The 25387-nt window shown below is 42.6% G+C and overlaps 1 protein-coding gene across 1 annotated transcript in view; it reads left to right on the top strand.

Moving 5' to 3' along the window:
- The window catches only part of LOC143765077 (nicotinamide N-methyltransferase-like), a 91802-nt gene extending 66943 nt beyond the window's left edge, over positions 1 to 24859 (top strand). Inside the window, exon 3 of the mRNA XM_077251368.1 lies at positions 23622 to 24859. Coding sequence (XP_077107483.1) covers positions 23622 to 24057 — 436 coding nt within the window. The 3' untranslated portion in view covers positions 24058 to 24859. The remainder of the gene's footprint in view (positions 1 to 23621) is intronic.
- The last annotated feature ends 528 nt before the right edge of the window (positions 24860 to 25387 follow it).

Genomic DNA, 25387 nt, shown 5'->3' with positions numbered 1-25387 from the left:
GTGTAAAATACTGACCAAATACTGAACATATGCACGTGGCTTTAGGCTACATTTCCTCAGTGAGCTTTTGGTGAGCTTTTGATGTTACAGAATTTCTGGACCATTTCTACGCCTATTATGTAAATTAGGTTCCTTTTGCGTTTTTTCATTGCATTTTTGAGTCTGGTTTTTTTTCATGCATTTTTATCACGTTTTGCCACTGTTTTTTTTGTTTCTTGTTCGTGTGTCATGCTTTGAATAAAGCTGCTTTGTTTTTTTATACTTTCTGGTATTTGGCTTTGACAAAGCTTTATTGATACAGTCATGTGTGGATTACATGCGTTTTTGTTGCGTTTCTGCTGCATCTAGTCTATGGGAAAAATATGAACAGAAAACTCAGAGAACCCACAACAGAAATTGATATGTTGTGGATTTGAAACACGCACCACAGGTCAGCTTATGCTGAGTAAAAAAATGGCACAGTGGGGATGAGATATCTATAACTCCCATCCACATTGCTGGAACTATAAGATGCCGCATTTTTGATGCAGCAAAAATTTGCAGTGTCTGGATGTTGCAGATTTTCTTTAAATGCAAGTAACCTATTTTATTTGCTGGGTGCAGAAATGGTGCAGAACATCAGCTATATCAAAAACTCATCAAAACGCTCATCATGGGAACATAGCCTTACACTCCAAAAACTCAGTGTGAGCACACCCCAAGGGTATGTGTACACTTAGTTTTTTGAGGCGGACAAAAAACATGAGTTTTAGGCATGATGGGTATTTGAGTTTTTGATGTTGCAGATTTTCTGCAGAATTTCTGCACCTATTATGTAAATTAAGTTGCCTGCGTTTTTTCATTACATGTTTGGGTTCTTATTTTTACATGTGTTTTATCACATTTTTTACACTATGATTTATGTCTATTTTTTGTATGTCATGATTTACCGTAATTAAAGCTGCTTTGTTTTTATACTTCCTGGTATTTAGCTTTGACAAAAAAATCATGTGTTTCTTACATGCATTTCTAGTGTGTTTCTGCAGTAGAAATGCACTAAAAACCCATATGTTTTTTATCTATGGATATTCTGCATCTAATGCAAATCTTCAGGAAGAATCTGCATATAAAACTCAGCGCATACGCAAAAGAAATTAACATATACTGCAGATTGGAAACACACATCGCAGGTTAGCTTACAATGAGTGAAATAAAAGCACAGTTGGCATGACATTTCTATAAATCCACTTTATTGGATCTGTAAGGCGCTGCCTTTTTTGCGCAGCAAAAGTACCCAGTATCAGAAACTCACCGTTGGCAAACAACCTTATAAATAGAAACTACTTCAAGAAACTCTCTTGCTTGGGGGAGTTTTTCTTTTCCTAAAGCATTTTTTCCTGAAGATTTTTTTTGCAGCCTTTTTATTGGGCAGTGTCTAACATGGGGTACGTACATATTATGTTTTTTTCAGGCCGATTCTGCCTGAAAAAGCGCCAAAAATCCACTGCAATAAATGAATATAATGCACAGCAATTCAATAATGTGTTGTGTGATTTAAGCTACTTGCTGCTGTAGAGGTAAAATTTGGCCAACGTATTCTCCGCACCCTGGTTCGGCTGCACAGGTTACACCAGTAGTGTGTCCGCCCCTGGATGAACGGTTAAGTGCACTGGTGGACACAGACCGGAAAGGACCACTGTGCAAGGACAACTTATGGGCCCTTTGCAGTCTAATAGCTCGTGATAATGTGCAAATCCACCAGTTATGGAGGTGGAAATGGGCTCCCTTAACTCTTGGGCCTGTGCAGCTGCACATGTTGCACCGATGATATGTCCACCCCTCGTTGAGTGACTGAAATGGGTGTAATTTACATTGTATGTGTACTAGTGGTAATGATGATGATTCTGCACTTTTGGTAAAATAAAATTATTAGAATAAAAGGTCCTTGTGTTCTATTGCCCTACTACATTAATGACTTTGGCGCATCTTCTCAGTGGCGTGCACCTCCATGCACCTCATCAGAAATTCTACTCCAGTCTGAGACTCGTAGCATTTCTGGTGTAATTGTAAGGGGTTAAGGGTTTTACCCCTTTAGACCCCTATAATATTGTACTTGTATGTACATATTTATTTATATATTTTATGCCGTTGTTACGTGTTGTCGTGTATTCCATTATGTCATATTGCCTATGTAATATATGTTATACTAGGGATTAATAGGGACAGTGCAGTTTGGGAAAGGGTCACTAGATAGGGATACTGAGCTCACTGTATGATAGGTTTAGCTGTAGGACACAAAGGAGTTAATTGTAGGATGGGATAGTTGGGGAATAAGGCAGGAATATTTCCTGGGTAGAGTCTGTTGGGGCTAGACCCGTGTGCTCAAGTGGCCTATGGCCCAAGCTGCCTAACTATCCCCGCAACGTTTGAAGTAGGTACCCAGCCATTCAAGGAAAGGATCTGGAGAGTAGAGTGAAGAAGAGGGCACAGTATGAGCACCAGCAGAGAAGAGACAGAGGAAGCTGACAAAGGAAGATAAGTGGTCACCGTAAAAGTGTACGGGCAGGTCATCCCATTAAGAGGTGGAAGGCTATGGAAGTAGTATATCTGATGTCTGGGGCGAAACAGGCAGAAGAAGGCTATATCGTAGTGATGTTCAACCAAGGAGACGCTGAGGGTTTGCAAGAGGCACTCCGACCTGTGGAAACACTCTGTGACATAGAGAAGAGAGAAGGGACAGATAAGGAGATGTGCTGTCTTGACTGTGAAGATAATGCTGTAAGTCATGTGGATGTGCTGGGTCCTGAAGTGAATAAATCCGTTTTGTTAAAAGTTGCTTTGAACTGTGCCTCTATTCCTTTAAAACCTAAGATGGCCGGCAGTCAGAGCAGTACTGTTTGTGCTTAATCAAAGAAGGGACCCTGTTACCTAAGAGAGAAAGGCCTGGGTGAGCCAAGCCCTAAATGTCCAGCCACAACTACTTTCCTTCCCCTTTACTACATAATACACCAAATTAATCAAAACCCGGTCTGACCTAACCAAACAGCCGAAACAAAGCGATCCAGAGTAGAAAAGTTAAATTAAAGCTTTATTGTGTACAACATATATCACATGCATAAATGCCCAAGCACCCTAACAAAGTGGGAAGCTGAATAATACATATCAAGCTCAGTAGTCCATAATGCAGGATAGTTCATATGCATCCCTTAAACCTGTCCTGTACATTCTTCGCTGCCGCAGCATACATATAGTACAGATATAAATAACAGATAAAAGTGATATCTACCTGCGACACAGCGTCCCACCTCACCCCAACGCGCGTTTCGCACCAAGCTTCTTCCGGGGGCGTCCGGAGCACTTTGTTAGGGTGCTTGAGCATTTATGCATGTTATATAAGTTAAAAACAAAGGGGAGGAAATAAATCCAACGATAACCTTATGTCTTTTTAATAAAGTTGCTTTATTTAGTAGTGAACGGCAAACGGGCAATGTTGACAACATGAACGCCCAATTAAAAATATAAAAACAGCAAATGCAAACAGGACACCGGGAGATACATCTGCGGACCCATATCAGACAATTTTTATCAAAAATATCAGTATATAGGGTCACAAATTATAAGACCAAAATAGGGGAATTTAAACTGGAAGACTCTCATAAAGAAAAATGCTCTATCACAATCATGGTAATATAATATAGTACTATATATAACCTAACATAATATACTGCAACAGAAAAAAAGTTATAATAATAATGGTTACCATGTATCGCAAGTGCCAAGTCCCATAGGGAACAGTATCATGTACCATATATAGCTTAATGCAGATTGGTGCAGCAGGAGAGAGCGATAACAGAAATTAATACATCACCCAAAATTGAAGTATGCAGCAGATGTAAGATCCCGGTATCCGCCCCAACGCGCGTTTCGGCACACCTTCGTCAGGGGGCGCATAACGAAAAGTGAGAAATGTGCAGGATAAATAGGCCGGGGACCGGAAGTAGAACGAGCCGTGAACCGGAAGTACCCGCGCGTATCCTAGCAGCCCAGAGTGTAACAGAGGGGAATGGCGTCCTCCAGACCGGGTGAGCCGATACACGTGGGGCCCCACGCGATCCGCCCATCACAGAAAGGGCGCAGCCATTCACCAAAGAATTCACAAATGGGCGCATGCGCGGAACTCCAGTGTCAGACTATACATGAGAGAAAATGAAAAAGAGGCACAGTATGGTGGTCTATAATAAATGTAACCTAAATATAATTTTCACAGTTTCTTTTATGCATATTAATCCATAAATCAACAAAAAACACACCATATAAGAACAGTACGAAAAATAATGATGATGACCGATAACAAAAACCAAAATAAAGCCAACATTAATATATAGAATATTATTGTCATCATCAAAATATGCTTAATTTTCTCATAAATAATAATAAGGGATACATATATATCATAATATAAATACAAAAGAACAATTCAAACCCTCAAATAGTCATCTTAATATTGCATGTTATACAAAGAATAACCACTAGATTGTAGTAGAGAACTGTTTTTTCTTCATATAATCAGAGTTTTTTTTCTTTTTTAACTCTTCCTATCTCTCTCCTCCAACATCTTCATAGGTATTCTTCAGGAAGGCACACAGCACAGATGGAAAGAACCTCACGGATGTAGCCCAATATATCCCAAATAGTCTAAAACTGAAAAAAACAGGTAAAAACATTAAAAAGAAAAAAGAACGAAAATGTTACCAAAAAAAGAGCACAGCAGTCAGACGATCACAAAAAGGGAGCGAAGCTTAGGTTTTCATTGAGACCAAGGGGATGAGTTGTCTGTAGAGTCCAAATCCATTTCGCTTCAAGGCGTGCAAGCCTAGTAGTTACTTTGCCACCTCTAATACCAGTATCAAGGCTGTCAATTCCCCTAAATCTAATTAATTTAGCATCTGATCCGTGATATTCTCTAAAATGTCTGGGAAGTGTTTTTAATTTCACAATATCTAATGTAGGATCCGCGGCCGCCTCAATTCCACGTACGTGCTCACGTATACGGATCTTAAATTGACGTGATGTGAGTCCTACGTATATTAAGCCACATGGGCAGGTGGCATAATAAATAACACAACGGGTTGTGCAATTTATTGTCTTTTTAATATCAAATATTTTTTCACCACTGGAGTCAGAAAAACTCGAGTCCGGTCCATATTCGGACACGCCACACAATGGCCGCAGGGTGAGGAACCCAAGCGAGGAGAAACACTATCAAGAAAAGTACTTTGCGGTACTCCTTCGTAGTGGCTCCTAGTAAGATGGTCTTTGAGGTTCCTTGCACGCCTAAAAGAAATTAGTGGGCGAGAAGGTAGAATTTTAGAAATAGTTTTATCTACTGTCAGAATTGGCCACGATTTTGATAAGGCTTCACGGATTCTATGGGACTGAGAATTAAAATTCGTCACAAACCGTAACTGTCTATCAGACTGCTTAGAACCACCAGAGGACTGACCATATACCAAAGACTCGCGGGAGGCAAATCTAGCTCTATTGTAGGCCCTCTTAGTGGCTCTTTTGCTATACCCACGTTTGAGAAATCTCATCTGAAGATCTTTGGCTTGGCGTTCAAAGTCTGCTTCGGTCGAGCAGATCCTCCGTAAACGGAGGAACTGCCCCACCGGCACGGCTCTGACGACATGTGGTGGATGGCACGAGGAAGCATGTAAAAGGGAATTCGTGGATGTCAGTTTCCGGAACAGGTCCATTTGTAAAAAACCGAGTTGGTCCTTCTTAACAACGACATCCAAGAATTCCACTGACTCCCTGCTCCAATGATAGGAGAGGTGAATATTTAGTTCGTTAGTATTAAGTTCCTCCATAAAAGCAACCAATTCCTGGGAGGGTCCCTGCCAGATCATGAATATGTCATCAATGTACCGGGCCCAAAGGAGGGCCCGGTCCATTGACAACGCATGATCTGACAGGAAGAGGTCCCTCTCCCACAGCCCCAGGAACAGATTCGCATAGGAGGGCGCAAAGGCCGCCCCCATGGCTGTTCCTTGGAGCTGCAGGAAGAAGGACCCCTTAAAAACAAAAAAATTGTGGGTCAAAGCAAATTCAAGTAATTCCAACAAAAATCTACCAAAATCAGAGGAGGAGCCAGATAGATTAAGAAAAAAACGTACGGCATTTAAACCGTCGCTATGTTTAATATTCGTATACAATGATTCAACATCTGCTGTCATCATAATTGAATTATCGTCCAAATGGACAGAGTCAACTTTCTTGAGGAGCTCCCCGGTATCCTTCAAGAAGGAAGGTAAGTTAGAAACCAAAGGTTGAAGATGGAAGTCAATCCATTGATTGATTTTCTCAAGGAAGTTCCCATTCCCAGAGATAATCGGTCTGCCAGGTGGCACCTTGGAATCCTTATGCACCTTGGGGAGGTAGACACGGTAGGTTCAGTAACACGAAGTGCTGAAGATAATTCACTGGTGATAATACCGCCAGCGACTGCATCATCCAAGATACTATCCAGTTGTGCACTGAAAGCCGACAAGGGATTAAAAGTTAGTTTTTTATAGCAAACGGTATTATGTAACTGCTTAAACGCCTCTTTTTCGTACATAACTTTAGGCCAGATGACAACATTACCTCCCTTGTCGGCCGGTTTCAGTACAACATCAGGAATGTTCCTAAGATAGCGCAGTCGTGTCCTCTCGTCTCTACTTAAATTATCCCTCCCAAGGTGCTGTGGTATCTTAAGGAAATCCTGAGTAACCACCTGGACAAACATGTCAATGGGAGTGCATGTAGACAGAGGGGGGAACTTCCTTGAGCGTGGTTTAATAGCAGGTGGAATCTTACCTCCCTCTGCGGTGTTTTCAGCGGAGAGCTCCTCAAGAATCCTCAATGTATCCTGCTCCTCCTCTGTGGGGAATAGTTGGTGAAGATTGTCATCAAAAAAATATCGTTTAAATAATAAAGACCTAGCAAATAAATGTAGGTCTTTAATCACCGAAAAAGTGTCTATACCCACCACCGGGGAAAAAGAAAAACCCCTACTTAAAAGGGAAAGATCCGCTGGAGAAAGAATATGGTTGCTTAGGTTAATCACCTTATTGTCTTTCCCTGCATGGTCAGGTGAGTATGGAGTCCGTCTTTTATACGGATGATATCCTCGTACCCTTTTCCCAGTAGCACCAGATCTTGTGGTGATTGAATATGAGGAGACATCAGATTGTTCGCTCAAAGAGGATATAGACGTAACTGATGGTACACTTTTAAGGCGTTGTTGAATAGGTTTAGCCTTCCTCCATAAGTATACAGTATGTTGCTGATAATCTCTCTGGTCACGGTTGAATTTATTAATTTGGGATTCGTGGATCTTTTTAACCACTGAATCGAGAACTTTTTCCAAATTGAGATTAAATGAGCTTATCTTCTCAGTGGGACAGCCGGTACGAAGTTCACCTTGCATGGAGTCAATCAATTTTTCTAACTCACTAATGTTAGTGGAGTTGAAATTAATTAGTAATTTGATTAATGCTAAAGAGCATGTACTGCAAATTTCTTCCCAATTAGAGATAAATTGGGTATCTTCTACAGGGAAGGTGGGAATTACACGGACTCCGCCCCAACGCGCGTTTCGGCACACCTTCGTCAGGGGGCGCATAACGAAAAGTGAGAAATGTGCAGGATAAATAGGCCGGGGACCGGAAGTAGAACGAGCCGTGAACCGGAATTTTTTTGTTTTTAAGGGGTCCTTCTTCCTGCAGCTCCAAGGAACAGCCATGGGGGCGGCCTTTGCGCCCTCCTATGCGAATCTGTTCCTGGGGCTGTGGGGGAGGGACCTCTTCCTGTCAGATCATGCGTTGTCAATGGACCGGGCCCTCCTTTGGGCCCGGTACATTGATGACATATTCATGATCTGGCAGGGACCCTCCCAGGAATTGGTTGCTTTTATGGAGGAACTTAATACTAACGAACTAAATATTCACCTCTCCTATCATTGGAGCAGGGAGTCAGTGGAATTCTTGGATGTCGTTGTTAAGAAGGACCAACTCGGTTTTTTACAAATGGACCTGTTCCGGAAACTGACATCCACGAATTCCCTTTTACATGCTTCCTCGTGCCATCCACCACATGTCGTCAGAGCCGTGCCGGTGGGGCAGTTCCTCCGTTTACGGAGGATCTGCTCGACCGAAGCAGACTTTGAACGCCAAGCCAAAGATCTTCAGATGAGATTTCTCAAACGTGGGTATAGCAAAAGAGCCACTAAGAGGGCCTACAATAGAGCTAGATTTGCCTCCCGCGAGTCTTTGGTATATGGTCAGTCCTCTGGTGGTTCTAAGCAGTCTGATAGACAGTTACGGTTTGTGACGAATTTTAATTCTCAGTCCCATAGAATCCGTGAAGCCTTATCAAAATCGTGGCCAATTCTGAGAGTAGATAAAACTATTTCTAAAATTCTACCTTCTCGCCCACTAATTTCTTTTAGGCGTGCAAGGAACCTCAAAGACCATCTTACTAGGAGCCACTACGAAGGAGTACCGCAAAATACTTTTCTTGATAGTGTTTCTCCTCGCTTGGGTTCCTCACCCTGCGGCCATTGTGTGGCGTGTCCGAATATGGACCGGACTCGAGTTTTTTCTGACTCCAGTGGTGAAAAAATATTTGATATTAAAAAGACAATAAATTGCACAACCCGTTGTGTTATTTATTATGCCACCTGCCCATGTGGCTTAATATACGTAGGACTCACATCACGTCAATTTAAGATCCGTATACGTGAGCACGTACGTGGAATTGAGGCGGCCGCGGATCCTACATTAGATATTGTGAAATTAAAAACACTTCCCAGACATTTTAGAGAATATCACGGATCAGATGCTAAATTAATTAGATTTAGGGGAATTGACAGCCTTGATACTGGTATTAGAGGTGGCAAAGTAACTACTAGGCTTGCACGCCTTGAAGCGAAATGGATTTGGACTCTACAGACAACTCATCCCCTTGGTCTCAATGAAAACCTAAGCTTCGCTCCCTTTTTGTGATCGTCTGACTGCTGTGCTCTTTTTTTGGTAACATTTTCGTTCTTTTTTCTTTTTAATGTTTTTACCTGTTTTTTTCAGTTTTAGACTATTTGGGATATATTGGGCTACATCCGTGAGGTTCTTTCCATCTGTGCCGTGTGCCTTCCTGAAGAATACCTATGAAGATGTTGGAGGAGAGAGATAGGAAGAGTTAAAAAAGAAAAAAAACTCTGATTATATGAAGAAAAAACAGTTCTCTACTACCATCTAGTGGTTATTCTTTGTATAACATGCAATATTAAGATGACTATTTGAGGGTTTGAATTGTTCTTTTGTATTTATATTATGATATATATGTATCCCTTATTATTATTTATGAGAAAATTAAGCATATTTTGATGATGACAATAATATTCTATATATTAATGTTGGCTTTATTTTGGTTTTTGTTATCGGTCATCATCATTATTTTTCGTACTGTTCTTATATGGTGTGTTTTTTGTTGATTTATGGATTAATATGCATAAAAGAAACTGTGAAAATTATATTTAGGTTACATTTATTATAGACCACCATACTGTGCCTCTTTTTCATTTTCTCTCATGTATAGTCTGACACTGGAGTTCCGCGCATGCGCCCATTTGTGAATTCTTTGGTGAATGGCTGCGCCCTTTCTGTGATGGGCGGATCGCGTGGGGCCCCACGTGTATCGGCTCACCCGGTCTGGAGGACGCCATTCCCCTCTGTTACACTCTGGGCTGCTAGGATACGCGCGGGTACTTCCGGTTCACGGCTCGTTCTACTTCCGGTCCCCGGCCTATTTATCCTGCACATTTCTCACTTTTCGTTATGCGCCCCCTGACGAAGGTGTGCCGAAACGCACGTTGGGGCGGATACCGGGACCTTACATCTGCTGCATACTTCAATTTTGGGTGATGTATTAATTTCTGTTATCGCTCTCTCCTGCTGCACCAATCTGCATTAAGCTATATATGGTACATGATACTGTTCCCTATGGGACTTGGCACTTGCGATACATGGTAACCATTATTATTATAACTTTTTTTCTGTTGCAGTATATTATGTTAGGTTATATATAGTACTATATTATATTACCATGATTGTGATAGAGCATTTTTCTTTATGAGAGTCTTCCAGTTTAAATTCCCCTATTTTGGTCTTATAATTTGTGACCCTATATACTGATATTTTTGATAAAAATTGTCTGATATGGGTCCGCAGATGTATCTCCCGGTGTCCTGTTTGCATTTGCTGTTTTTATATTTTTAATTGGGCGTTCATGTTGTCAACATTGCCCGTTTGCCGTTCACTACTAAATAAAGCAATTTTATTAAAAAGACATAAGGTTATCGTTGGATTTATTTCCTCCCCTTTGTTTGTATGCTGTTGAGATAACTGTCTTGATCCACATATTGGGCAAATATATTGCCATCTGTTAGGCATTGGTATATATAAAATCTGTTTTATTGGTCCAGATGGTATACTATACACATGTTTTGCCTTTGGTTACCCCTATTCTTTTTCTTTCTTTCAACGTTCTTTTTATTGAAGAGCATGTTTATACAAACAAAACAATGAATACACATTAATATAAGGCAATTTTAGCATATAGAGTAATATTCCAGAATAACACCGGTTTCTCATTCTTTAAGCGCCACAGTCTAGTAAATATATAAACACATACCTACATAGTAACATCTGACAATAATAGAATAAACTGCATTCTTGGCACACATTTGATAAATAGTTCTGGTTTAAAGAAAAATCAACTTGTATATTAGAAGGAAGAAGAGAGGAAGAAGCAAAGGAGTGAAAGTTAGGGTCAAAAGAGTAGGTGTGGGAAAGGAGGAAGGGGGGGGGGGAAACTACGGCACCTGTGATATCAATGAGTAGGTTTATGATGTTGTTTCTGTTATTTCAGAAATAAAGGGTTGTTGCGTTCTGTAAAGAGTCCAAGGTTTCCAGACGCGGTTAAAGTTTTCTAGATTATGACTGACTTTGGCAGCCAATTCTTCGATGTGATATAATTGTTCTATTTTAAGAAGTAGTTGGGTATTAGTGGGTATTGTTTTGGAGTTCCAGTGTTGAGGAATCAAGGATTTCCCCGCTGCTATAATAAATTGAGCTAATTTGTCGGTTGCTTTGTCATTTGTCACAGTTGGGAAGTGGAGGAATATATTTTCTGGTCTACACGTAATGCGTTTATTTAGTAGCTTGCATAATAATGAGTTAACATCTTTCCAGAGGGGGGCTAATGCCGAACAGGACCACCATATGTGTAGATAATTTCCTTCCGCCACTCCACATCTCCAACAATCTATAGACGCAGTAGGATTCCATTTTTGGATTTGTTTGGGTGTGATATACCATCTAGTGAGTAGTTTAAAAGAATTTTCTTGGATTCTCACACATTTTGAGTGGCCATGTGAGTTCTTATAAATGTGTTTGATTTGTGAGTCAGAAAAGGAGCAACCTAGATCTCTCTCCCATCTGGCTAAGTAGGCTCGTTTTAACGTTGTGTCAATTTTGATTAATGATTGATATATGGTTGACAAAATTTTGGTAGGGGGTCTCAGTTCCGCACATAATCTTTCGTAAGGGGTTAATGATCTATTAAGATCGGCCTGACGGGCATATTGTTTAATTATATGGAAAAGTTTTCTGTGTTGCAGAAATGTGAGGCCCGAGAGACCCGAAATTTTGTGCAATTTTTCTAATGATATAAGGGCACCGTCTTCCAGTATGTGCTTAAATGAGATTTGTGTAGCCTGTTTTGGGAGGGAATCTAGCAAGTCTGTAATTACTGCTAAGGGAGATATAGGAGGAGCTAAATTATGGCGATATTTTTCCCATACTTTAATTGTGGCTGAGGTGTGAATGTTTTGTATTTTTGTTGGGTACTGAACAGCATTTTGTCCTAGTAATATAGAACGCAGAGGATGAGGCGACATTTCTTCTTCTATATTTAGCCATTGTTTGTTTTCAGTATTTCTGATCCAATGAATTGTTCTAGAGATGTGTGCTGCATGATAATATTTTATTATGTCCGGAGCGTTCATCCCTCCCATCTCCTTTGGTAGTGTTAGGGTTTTTGAGTTGATTCGTGGCTTATTTTTTCGCCAAATATAACTAAAAAAGAGTGAATGCACTTTAGAGAGGAAGGAGGAAGGGACTTGGATTGGGAGCATGTTAAATACATAAAGAAATTTTGGCAGAATTATGCACTTTAGTATATTTTTTCTACCCACCCACGACAAATGTGTGTCCTTCCAGGAGTGTAGGGTTCTCGTTGTGTTCTTTAATAGCTGATTGAAATTAAGCTCAAATAAGTCCTTTTCTGACGCACTTAATTGTATACCCAAGTATTTAAGGCTTTCCGTTTGCCAAGGGAATGAGTACGCTCGTTTAAGCATATTTTCTACATGTATAGGTAGGCCTAAATTTAAGAATTCAGACTTTGTTTCATTTATTTTGAAATTTGATAGTTTGCTAAACTTTTCCAAAATTACTAGTATGGCTGGAATAGTCCTCAATGGTCTAGTGATTATCAGCAAGAGGTCGTCCGCAAACGCTACCGTTTTGTAGTGGGCTCTGTCATGATCTCAATGGCAAGAGAACATAGCATAAGCATATATAGGAACTAGCTCTTGGAAGATGGGAACTGAGCTGACCATGAACTAAACCTAACGCACAACTAGCAGTGGCCGGGTAGCATGCCTACGTTGATTCTAGATGCCCAGCCCAGCCGGAGGACTAAATAAAGCTAGCAGAGGAAAATATTAGTCCTAGCTCACCTCTAGAGAAATACCCCGAAAGGAGACAGAGGCCCCCCACATGTATTGGCGGTGAGTTGAGATGAAATAACAAACGTAGTATGAAAATAGGTTTATCAAATTTGAGGTCCACTTACTACATAGCAGAAGACAGAAAGGACACTTTCATGGCCAGCTGAAAACCCTATCAAAAACACCATCCAGAAATTACTTTAAAACTCTGGCATTAACTCATAACACCAGAGTGGCAATTCCCGTTCACAAGAGCTTTCCAGACACAGTAACGAAACTACAGCTGTGAACTGGAACAAAATGCAAAAACAAACATGGACAAGAGTCCAACTTATCTAGTAGTTGTCTAGGAGCAGGAACAAGCACAGAGAGGCTTCTGATAACATTGTTGACCGGCAAGCAACTAACAGAGCAGCAAGGTTATATAGCGACTCCCACATCTTGATGGGAACAGGTGAACAGAGAAGATGAAGACACCAGTTCAATTCCACCAGTAGCCACCGGGGGAGCCCAGAATCCAAATTCACAACAGTATCCCCCCCTCAAGGAGGGGGCACCGAACCCTCACCAGAACCACCAGGGCGATCAGGATGGGCCCTATGAAAGGCACGAACCAGATCGGAGGCATGAACATCAGATGCATTCACCCAAGAATTATCCTCCTGGCCGTATCCCTTCCACTTGACCAGATACTGGAGTCTCCGTCTGGAAACACGAGAGTCCAAAATTTTCTCCACAACGTACTCCAACTCACCCTCAACCAACACCGGAGCAGGAGGCTCAACGGAAGGCACAACCGGTACCTCATACCTGCGCAATAATGACCGATGAAAAACGTTATGAATAGAAAAGGATGCAGGGAGGTCCAAACGGAAGGAAACAGGGTTAAGAATCTCCAATATCTTATACGGGCCGATAAACCGAGGCTTAAACTTAGGAGAAGAGACCCTCATAGGGACAAAACGAGAAGACAACCACACCAAATCCCCAACAGAAAGCCGAGGACCAACACGACGGTGGCGGTTGGCAAAAAGCTGAGTCTTCTCCTGGGACAACCTCAAATTGTCCACCACCTGCCCCCAGATCTGATGCAATCTCTCCACCACAGCATCCACTCCAGGACAATCCGAAGATTCCACCTGACCAGAGGAAAATCGAGGATGAAACCCCGAATTACAGAAAAACGGGGACACCAAAGTGGCAGAGCTGGCCCGATTATTGAGAGCGAACTCCGCCAATGGCAAAAAAGCAACCCAATCATCCTGGTCAGCAGACACAAAACACCTCAGATATGTCTCCAGGGTCTGATTAATCCGCTCGGTCTGGCCATTCGTCTGAGGATGGAAAGCGGACGAAAAAGATAAATCTATGCCCATCCTAGCACAGAATGCCCGCCAAAATCTAGACACGAATTGGGTCCCTCTGTCAGAAACGATATTCTCAGGAATACCATGCAAACGAACAACATTTTGAAAAAACAGAGGAACCAACTCGGAAGAAGAAGGTAACTTGGGCAGAGGAACCAAATGGACCATCTTAGAAAAACGGTCACACACCACCCAGATGACAGACATCTTCTGAGAAACAGGCAGATCTGAAATAAAATCCATCGAGATGTGCGTCCAAGGCCTCTTAGGAATAGGCAAGGGCAACAATAATCCACTAGCCCGAGAACAACAAGGCTTGGCCCGAGCACAAACGTCACAAGACTGCACAAAGCCTCGCACATCTCGTGACAGGGAAGGCCACCAGAAGGACCTTGCCACCAAATCCCTGGTACCAAAAATGCCAGGATGACCTGCCAACGCAGAAGAATGAACCTCAGAGATGACTCTACTGGTCCAATCATCAGGAACAAACAGTTTATCAGGTGGGCAACGATCAGGTCTCTCCGCCTGAAACTCCTGCAAGGCCCGCCGCAGGTCTGGAGAAACGGCTGACAATACCACTCCATCCTTAAGGATACCTGTGGGCTCAGAGTTACCAGGCGAGTCAGGCTCAAAACTCCTAGAAAGGGCATCCGCCTTAACATTCTTAGAACCCGGTAGGTATGACACCACAAAATTAAACCGAGAGAAAAATAATGACCAGCGCGCCTGTCTAGGATTCAGGCGCCTGGCGGTCTCAAGATAAATCAAATTTTTGTGGTCAGTCAATACCACCACCTGATGTCTGGCCCCCTCAAGCCAATGGCGCCACTCCTCAAAAGCCCACTTCATGGCCAAAAGCTCCCGATTCCCAACATCATAATTCCGCTCAGCGGGCGAAAATTTACGGGAAAAGAAGGCACAAGGCCTCATCACGGAGCAGTCAGAACTTTTCTGCGACAACACTGCCCCAGCTCCGATCTCAGAAGCGTCGACCTCAACCTGAAAAGGTAGAGCAACATCAGGCTGACGCAACACAGGGGCAGAGGAAAAACGGCGCTTAAGCTCCCGAAAGGCCTCCACAGCATCAGGGGACCAATCAGCAACATCAGCACCCTTCTTAGTCAAATCGGTCAATGGCTTAGCAATATCCGAAAAACCAGCAATAAATCGACGATAAAAGTTAGCAAAGCCCAAAAATTTCTGAAGACTCTTAAGAGAAGAGGGCTGCGTCCAATCACAAATAGCTTGAACCTTGACAGGATCCATTTCAATGGAAGAGGGGGAAAAAATATATCCCAAAAAGGAAATCCTCTGTACCCCAAAAACACACTTAGAACCCTTCACACACAAAGAATTAGACCGCAAAACCTGAAAAACCCTCCTGACTTGCTGGACATGAAAGTCCCAGTCATCCGAAAAAATCAGAATATCATCCAGATACACAATCATAAATTTATCCAAATAATCGCGAAAAATATCATGCATAAAGGACTGGAAAACTGACGGAGCATTAGAAAGACCAAAAGGCATCACTAAATACTCAAAGTGGCCCTCGGGCGTATTAAATGCGGTTTTCCACTCATCCCCCTGCCTGATTCGCACCAAATTATACGCCCCACGAAGGTCAATCTTAGAGAACCACTTGGCCCCCTTTATGCGAGCAAACAAATCAGTCAGCAACGGCAATGGGTATTGATATTTAACAGTGATTTTATTCAAAAGCCGATAATCAATACATGGTCTCAAAGAGCCGTCTTTTTTTGACACAAAGAAAAAACCGGCTCCTAAGGGAGATGACGATGGACGAATATGTCCCTTTTCCAAGGACTCCTTTATATATTCTCGCATAGCAGCATGTTCAGGCACAGACAGATTAAATAAACGACCCTTTGGGTATTTACTACCCGGGATTAAATCTATGGCACAATCGCACTCTCGGTGCGGAGGTAACGAACCAAGCTTGGATTCTTCAAAGACGTCACGATAGTCAGACAGGAACTCAGGAATTTCAGAGGGAATGGATGATGAAATGGAAACCACAGGTACATCCCCATGAGCCCCCTTACATCCCCAGCTCAACACAGACATAGCTCTCCAGTCGAGGACTGGGTTGTGAGATTGCAGCCAAGGCAATCCTAGCACCAAATCATCATGTAGATTATACAGCACCAGAAAGCGAATAATCTCCTGGTGATCCGGATTAATACGCATAGTTACTTGTGTCCAGTATTGTGGTTTATTATTAGCCAATGGGGTGGAGTCAATCCCCTTCAGAGGAATAGGAGTCTCCAAAGGCTCTAAATCATACCCACAGCGTTTGGCAAAGGACCAATCCATAAGACTCAAAGCGGCGCCAGAGTCGACATAGGCGTCCGTGGTAATAGATGACAAAGAGCAAATCAGGGTCACAGATAGAATAAATTTAGACGGTAAGGTGCAAATGGAAACAGATTTACCAAGCTTTTTAGTGCGCTTAGAGCATGCTGATATAACATGAGTAGAATCACCACAATAGAAACACAACCCATTTTTCCGTCTAAAATTCTGCCGCTCGCTTCGGGACAGAATTCTATCACACTGCATACTCTCTGGCGACTTCTCAGTGGACACCGCCAGATGGTGCACTGGTTTGCGCTCCCGCAAACGCCTATCGATCTGAATAGCCATTGTCATGGACTCATTCAGACCCGCAGGCACAGGGAACCCCACCATAACATCCTTAATGGCATCAGAGAGACCCTCTCTGAAAGTCGCCGCCAGGGCGCACTCATTCCACTGAGTAAGCACAGACCATTTACGGAATCTTTGGCAGTAAATTTCCGCTTCATCTTGCCCCTGAGATAGGGACATCAAAGTTTTTTCTGCCTGAAGCTCCAAATGAGGTTCGTCATAAAGCAACCCCAAGGCCAGAAAAAACGCATCCACATTGAGCAACGCAGGATCCCCTGGTGTCAATGAAAAAGCCCAGTCCTGAGGGTCGCCCCGGAGCAAGGAAATCACAATCCTGACCTGCTGTGCAGGGTCTCCGGCAGAGCGAGATTTCAGAGACAAAAATAATTTGCAATTATTTCGAAAATTCTGAAACCCGGATCTATTCCCCGAGAAAAATTCCGGCAAAGGAATTCTCGGCTCAGATACAGGTGCATGACAAACAAAATCTTGCAAATTTTGTACCTTCGTGGCGAGATTATTCAAACCTGCAGTTACACTCTGAAGATCCATTACAAACAGGTGGACACAGAGCCATTCAAGGGTTAAGAGGAGGTAAGAAGCAGCTAGACAGCAATTAAGGGCTAGGCAGCAAAACTCTGAGGGGAAAGAAAAAAAAAAAAAAAATTTCCCTTCAACACTTCTTTTTCTCCTGCTTCAGCCCAAACAATTAACACTTTGCGGGCCGGTCAAACTGTCATGATCTCAATGGCAAGAGAACATAGCATAAGCATATATAGGAACTAGCTCTTGGAAGATGGGAACTGAGCTGACCATGAACTAAACCTAACGCACAACTAGCAGTGGCCGGGTAGCATGCCTACGTTGATTCTAGATGCCCAGCCCAGCCGGAGGACTAAATAAAGCTAGCAGAGGAAAATATTAGTCCTAGCTCACCTCTAGAGAAATACCCCGAAAGGAGACAGAGGCCCCCCACATGTATTGGCGGTGAGTTGAGATGAAATAACAAACGTAGTATGAAAATAGGTTTAGCAAATTTGAGGTCCACTTACTACATAGCAGAAGACAGAAAGGACACTTTCATGGCCAGCTGAAAACCCTATCAAAAACACCATCCAGAAATTACTTTAAAACTCTGGCATTAACTCATAACACCAGAGTGGCAATTCCCGTTCACAAGAGCTTTCCAGACACAGTAACGAAACTACAGCTGTGAACTGGAACAAAATGCAAAAACAAACATGGACAAGAGTCCAACTTATCTAGTAGTTGTCTAGGAGCAGGAACAAGCACAGAGAGGCTTCTGATAACATTGTTGACCGGCAAGCAACTAACAGAGCAGCAAGGTTATATAGCGACTCCCACATCTTGATGGGAACAGGTGAACAGAGAAGATGAAGACACCAGTTCAATTCCACCAGTAGCCACCGGGGGAGCCCAGAATCCAAATTCACAACAGGGCTCCCTGGATCTGTAGGCCTGTTATTTCAGTGCATTGTTGGATGGCTTGTATAAGCGGTTCGATCGACAATACAAATAGTAGCGGGGATAGGGGGCAGCCCTGCCTCGTGCCATTGTGTATCTGAAATGAGTCTGTCAAAGAACCATTTAGTTTAATTCTAGCTGAGGGGCATGAGTACATTCCCATGATGGCAGTAATTACTGATAAGGGGAAGCCGAATTGTGATAATGTTTCTTGTAAGAAAACCCAGTCGACCCTGTCAAACGCCTTCTCAGCGTCAATACCCATTAGTGCCATTGGTAACTTTCTCCATTTAGCAAATTGTATCAAGTGTAAAATTTTGTAAGTGTTGTCCTTCCCCTCTCTCCCCTTTACAAACCCAGATTGGTTTAAGGAAATTAACTGGGGGAGCACCGCCGCAACTCTATCCGCCATCATTCTCGCATATATCTTCAGATCCGTATTCAGCAATGATATGGGTCTATAACTGCCACATTGCTCTGGATCTTTACCTTCTTTGTATGTCAAAGAGATTCTGGCTTCAAGTAGCTGCCGCGGCGCCACCTCTCCCTCCCGGAGACCATTACACATGTTAAGCATATGGGGAAGTAATAACTCAGAATTGGTGCTGTAATAATGAGTCGAAAAGCCGTCTGGGCCTGGAGCTTTCCTTTTAGGACATTTTGACAGGGTCGACCGGAGTTCCGCCATAGTAAACGGCTTGAGTAATCGTTCTTGTTGGGATTTAGATAGGGTTGGGAGCTTTAAGTGTTTTAGAAAAAATTGGATATCCTGTCTCTTTTGGCTCTTTTCATTTTCTCCTTCTTCAGGGTGTAATTGATATAAAGATTTATAGTAGGACAAGAATTCTTTCTCTATCTCAGAGTAATTTTGGGTCTTTAAACCTGACTTTGTTTTAATAACATGAATGAATGTGCGGGCTTGTCTTTTTTTTATTAGTGACATGGTTAGCTTTGAAGCCTTATCTCCATGTACATATATTTGGTTTTTAAATGAGGCAAAAAACTTAACTGATTGCTCTCTCAGAATATCTTTTAGTCTCTGTCTCTTGGTTGTGAGTTCTAACAGGACCTGGGATAGAAGAGTTTTCTTGTGCTGTGACTCTAAGAGCTTTATCTCTTCATAAAGAGAGTCAATCTCCTTGCCTTTCAATTTTTTCAAATAAGATGCTATTGATATAAATTCACCTCTGATTACGGACTTATGTGCCTCCCAAATTATTAGCGGCGATGTCTCCGTATTATTGTTTAACTCAAAGTATGTTGTTATGGCTTTTTGGATACGTATTTTATTTGTAGTACTATCAAGCAAAGAATCATTTAGTTGCCAAGTTCTGCACGTGGAGAATTGTTTGGACAGAGCTAATTCGGTCACTACATAAGAATGATCAGAAAATAAGGAGGGAGCTATCTCCACATGTTTAATTTTGGGCAGTAAGGATCTCGGTGCGAACAGGTAGTCAATACGGTGATATGAGCCATGCGGGTAAGAGTAAAAGGTATAGTCTCGTGTTGATGGGTGCATATAACGCCATATGTCTACCATATTCAAAGAGTGCAGTGATTGCTTTAGTCTGGACAAGTCCCTTAAGGAGATCGCACTTTTTTTCTTTGTTGTATCTATACTTGGTTCCAGAGCTAAATTAAAGTCACCACCCAATAATAGGATGCCTTCCCTAAAGTCTCTTATTTTTTTTAACGTAGCTAACAGCCATTTCAGCTGTTTCGTGTTTGGAGCATAAATATTGCATATGGTTACGACTACTCCCGCCAGAATCCCCTTCACCAATATATAGCGACCATTTGCATCTGTCATCTGACCATGAAGTTGAAAAGTAATGTCCTTGGCTATGGCCACCGACACTCCCCTTGACTTTTTTTGTGGTGAGGTGGCATGAAACCATCTGTCGTAATGTGCTTTGTCAAATGTAGGAACTTTTTTGTCTGTGAAGTGTGTCTCCTGTAAAAGGAGTAGATCGATACCTTTTTTCTTAAAGTGCGAGAGAGTTTGGCCTCTGGTTGCCGGTGAGTTGAACCCTTTAGCGTTGAAAGTCAGTAATTTGAATGTTCTCTGGTTAACCGCCATCTGGATATATCATTACTTGATGGATATCATCACGAGGTGCCTGGGGAGATAAAGAGGGGGTAGGGACTAGAGAAGGGAAAGGAGGGAAAAGTGTGGAAAATAAGAAAGTGGGAAACAACAAAGGGGGATTTAGAACAACAACACACTCGTACGAGTGCAACATATCTGAACACTTGTCTGTGATTAATGACATACTATCAGCTAGTTTGGAGGATAGTTAACTAAACATTAAATGCATTAAATAACTGAAACATTGTTTTAAACTAATGCAGTAAACTTGTACCCAAGTAGTATATGGAAAGAGCTCGATCTCCGGGAGAATCATTAAGGCTCAGGTCTTTTAAAGTTATCCGTACAAATGGATGCTTTCTCAAGTAACTTGATCTTTGGTGGGAGTCGTTTTAAGAATTTTGCGTTTAGTCTTTTGAGCTTTGGGTGTGGAGACAGATTGCCACGGCGTCGGAATAGGAAGGGGATGTAGTGTGGAGGCCGCATGAAAGGACTCAATGTCCGGGTACTGGGCCAGGGTGATGTTCAAATCCCCACAGATTTTCCTGATGTCCTCCGACGATCTGGCTTGTAATCTCTTGTCCCCTGCGATGACTTGTATCCCAAATGGGTAGAGCCATCGGTACTGTAATTTCTTCTGGATGAGAGCCTCTGTAAACGGTTTGAGAATATAGCGTTTCCTCAGAGTTATTGCTGATAAGTCTTGGAACAATTTAAGCAGTGAGCCTTCAAATTTAATTTCCTGCACTTCCCTTGCACGTCTTAGAATTAGATCTTTAGTACGGAAATCAAGAAATCTACATAAACATCTCGAGGGGGGTCCCCTTGTTTGGGCTTGGGACGGAGTACTCTGTGGATCCTAATGATTTCTATATCTTGAGGATCTTGATCTGTTAGGAGAGAGCGGAATATTTCTGTAGCAGCTTTGGATAGGGCCTCAGCCGCCACAGATTCTGGCAAACCTTTAACTCTGATATTGTTCCTACGCTCTCTATTTTCGTGATCCTCCAGAGTAGAGTGTACGATTTGTATCTGTTCCTCTTGTGCTTTAAGACAGGTCAAAATGGCATTGGAATATTCTACATGGCTGCTTTGGGCATTCTCTAAGGACTCCAGTCTGTGGCCCTGTTGGGATATCTCATGCTTAATGTCAGTCAGCTCCTTTCCAATGGGTTCCAGTACTTTAGACAATATACGTTTAATAAAGGAACGCGTTACTGGCTGTTCTTTGCTCTCTGATCCTATATCCGAATCACTCTCCATATCTGTATCTGACTCTCCATCCGGGACTGGGTCAGAAGGGTGGTTTGCTTTAATAGCACTAGCAGCAGTTAAACGCTTTTTTAAATACTTGTCCATATCTGATTGCGAAGTAAGAGTGTTTGCTTTAGTTGATCTAGGCGTTTTGGTGCTGGACCTAACCATTGTGCACTGTTTCAGGTTATAAAGAATGCTTCTAGTTCCTCCTCTAGCTGTTTTAGGAGAAATTATAGTTTCATCTTTTTGGGTTCTCAACAGTCACTAAGTATGACAGATTTACTACATCAATTGGGACGATAGTGCACAGAGATTTCTGCAGTTCTGAGGAAATAGTAAAGTAGGTATTCCCTTGTGCGGCCAATAGGTGTCAGTGTAGGTCTGCTTAAGTACATATGGGGAATCTAGTGTCTTTTGCAGAAGCTTTATTGTATTTCTCTGTACTGTGCGATTTGAGGAGAGGGTTGTGATCTTTTACAGTTTGTTTTATAGTGCTTTCGTTTTTTACTTTATCGTATGTGCATTAGGAAGAATGATGCACTTGGTATCTCAAGTAGTGCACTTTCTTGAATTAATGTTTTTCATATGGCTAATGCTCCTTTCTGTGTGAGGCTAATTATGCTTTTAGTTCCAGGAGCATAAACGAGCGGAGCGCTTTCTGTAGTAGCCGGGACACTGCAGGGCCGCCCGTCTCACACGAGTTGTATGTGCCCAGCTGAGGGGGATGACGACTCCTCAGCAACTAAGGCCTGCTCCCCTCACAGGTAGCTTAAGTAGGGGGGGGATATAGCACAAGCAGATTCTCACCTCTTCTGTTAGGCGCCGGAGGACAGCAGTCCACCGGGGGGTTACCAGGTCTCCTGCAGTGTCGGCAAGACTGCAGTCAGCGGCAGTGTGCCCTCCGTGCTCCCCTCAGGCAAACGGCTGTCAGTGCGGGCCACACGCCTCCCAGCGGCCAGAGCAGCCACCGCAGGGTCCAGGCGTCGGAAGAGGGACCGGGGGTCAGCGGGCAGCACCGCCCAGCAACAGCTCCGGGACGGCCGGCGCGTAGGTAAGCACCGTCGGTGTATCTCTCCTGCGGCGTGAGCCAGGGCCCATGACGTCACTTCTATGGCGCGGGAAGAGGCCGAGCGCGCCGCAGGTACACGGCACCCACCGTAACTCTCAATGCGGCGGTCCCCACTCTCCTCCGGTGGTGTCCAGATCGCGGCAACAGGGGCTCCTCAGTTCTGGGGTGGCAGAGATGGGCCCTCTGATAAGGCACAGTCCGGATAATCCTCACAAGAGTGGGGAAGTGCCGTGGGCTTCCCGGCTGGAGATGGGCTGTATCAGCGTCGCTCAGGCCTCAGGCCTGGCAGTAGGCCTCGAGCTGGTGTCGTAATCCTGGGCCGCTCTCCTCACCTCCGTGGCCCGATATTACTTCTGTGGCCTAGGGGCTATATACTGCTGCCTTTTAGTTGTGTGGATGAGTCTCCAGGGTATCAAAAATAAGTGGATTACCCTCGCAGCTAAGGGAGCTCAGGGAAGCACGTCTTCACCCCTATTCTTTTTCAATGTTATATAAGTTGTACACAATAAAGCTTTAATTTAACTTTTCTACTCTGGATCGCTTTGTTTCGGCTGTTTGGTTAGGTCAGACCAGGTTTTGATTAATATGTATTGAGAAGTGCCAGTCATTATATTTGGACATTTGGTGATTAGATAATACACCAAACCAGATTTTTTTGTTGAATTTGATGGTATGCGGTAGCCATACCCCATCACTCCTCCTCTCCAGCTCTCCATTTTGGCGAAGTTAGTTCAAATTGGTGTGCAACTGACAAAAATTGCCAGTTTTCTAGCATTGATACTTTGAAGAATCGCACAATAAGTTTCTAAATTCTAAGTTAACCAATGGTTAAAATGTTTTTATGCAACAATTTTTCTTCTGTTACAGAATAACTTGCCAAGAAAAGGAAGAAAAACTGAGAAAAGCCATAAGACAAGTCCTAAAGTGTGATGTCTTCAATGCCAATCCCATAGAGCCGGTTATTATTCCCCAAGTTGATTGTGTCCTGAGTTGCCTGTGTCTGGAGGGAGCATGTAAAGATTATGAATCATATGTCATTGCTCTTAAAAACATAACTTCATTATTAAAAATGGGTGGATACTTAGTGCTTACAGGTGATCTGGGAAACTCCTACTACATGATCGGAGAGGTGAGGTTCTCCGGCCTACCACTTAATGAAAAATTTCTAAGGGAAGCGATTACTGGTGCTGGATACATTATTGAAAAATTTCAAGTGTCTTTGAAGAAGGAAGATTCTCTGGAGGACAAAGGAGATTTGGCAGGTCATTACATTATTGTTGCTCAGAAAAAAAGAAATATGTAAGCAGCATATTTAGAGGGGCTTCCACGTAAAAGTATTTCTTAAATAATCTGATTATTAGCGCAGGTTGGAAGGAGGCTGGGTTTTATCATTCTTTACAGTCGCCTCAGTTCCAGTACAGTTATGAGTCATTTACATTCTCCGATCTTCATCTGAAAAGTGAATTGGCACCAATCAGCAAGTAGAGAATGTGACAACACAGTTTAGTTTTTACAGCTATAGAATTGAGAATGAATGAAAATGTAGGTGGAAGACATCTTCTTTAATCAATATATCTAATCTATGATGAAAATAGAATTTATATTAGGGTTCTGGTTCTAGCATCATGACGTACACTTTGGTAAGGTGGATCTCTCGTGTCCTATAAAATCAACAGCAACAGCTGGTTGGACTGCAGAGTCTTTCCGTTTCAACTTCTGAGACAGAAGAAAGCGCTGATCCAGACAGTTTAACCCCTTAATGCTGTTTGACGTATTTATCAATCATGAGTACATGTCATTTTGTGCTCCATATAGAAACGAATATATGTCATGCTTATGTAGTGCACCGATCAGCTGCGTTCTGTGTCGACAGAGTCGTCTTCAGATCTTGTAGTCTATGTCAGTGTTAAGCTGGGTTCGAGTGAATACAAAATCATCCATTTTGCGTCAAGAAAAATATGGCCATTTATCACCCATATCGTATGTAATCCGTACTCCATCTGTGTGTCTGCTTTTTCCATCCTGATGCAAACAATATGTTAATTTTGTACATTTGTATGGCTTCTGCTTGTACATTAACAATTTAATAAATAATGAAAGACATATACAGTTTCCTATCCTTCTGTAACAATTATAGTGGTACACTCAGGAATCTCTTGGCTTGAGACAAATAAGGCAACAGAACCAAAGTGCAGTGTAAAGTCTGTATTATTCAAATAAACACAGGTGCAAGGCGTGAGCAAGTTCAAACACAGCAAACAAGATGATATCAGGAGAAGTGCCTTAGCAGCTCTGCTGCAGGCAAAGTCAGTGTTTATATGCACAAACGTGGCTGCAGCATGTGCACAACAGTTCAAGTAAATAGCAAACAAGGTCCTTCTTAGGAGTAGTTCATTTGCAGCTCTGCTGCGGGCAAAGTCTTATGGGTGTAGCACCCTCTGTGGTGAAGCAGATAATAAGACACAGTTCATACTAGATTTGGCAGTCACTAGAAAAGAGTCCAGAAGCAGTGCAGAGCTTCGAGTCCAGAAACAGACAAACTGGCAGCGGATACCAAACTAGATTGGCTGTAGCAGGCAGAGCTTACGTGTCCTAGCAGGCAGGAGAAGATTGCAGATAGACACAGACAAAAA

Source organism: Ranitomeya variabilis, chromosome 4, assembly GCF_051348905.1.
Source record: "Ranitomeya variabilis isolate aRanVar5 chromosome 4, aRanVar5.hap1, whole genome shotgun sequence".
Taxonomy (NCBI): domain Eukaryota; kingdom Metazoa; phylum Chordata; class Amphibia; order Anura; family Dendrobatidae; genus Ranitomeya; species Ranitomeya variabilis.
The sequence above is the reverse complement of the archived record's forward strand: the minus strand, read 5'-3'. Positions and strand labels throughout refer to the sequence as shown.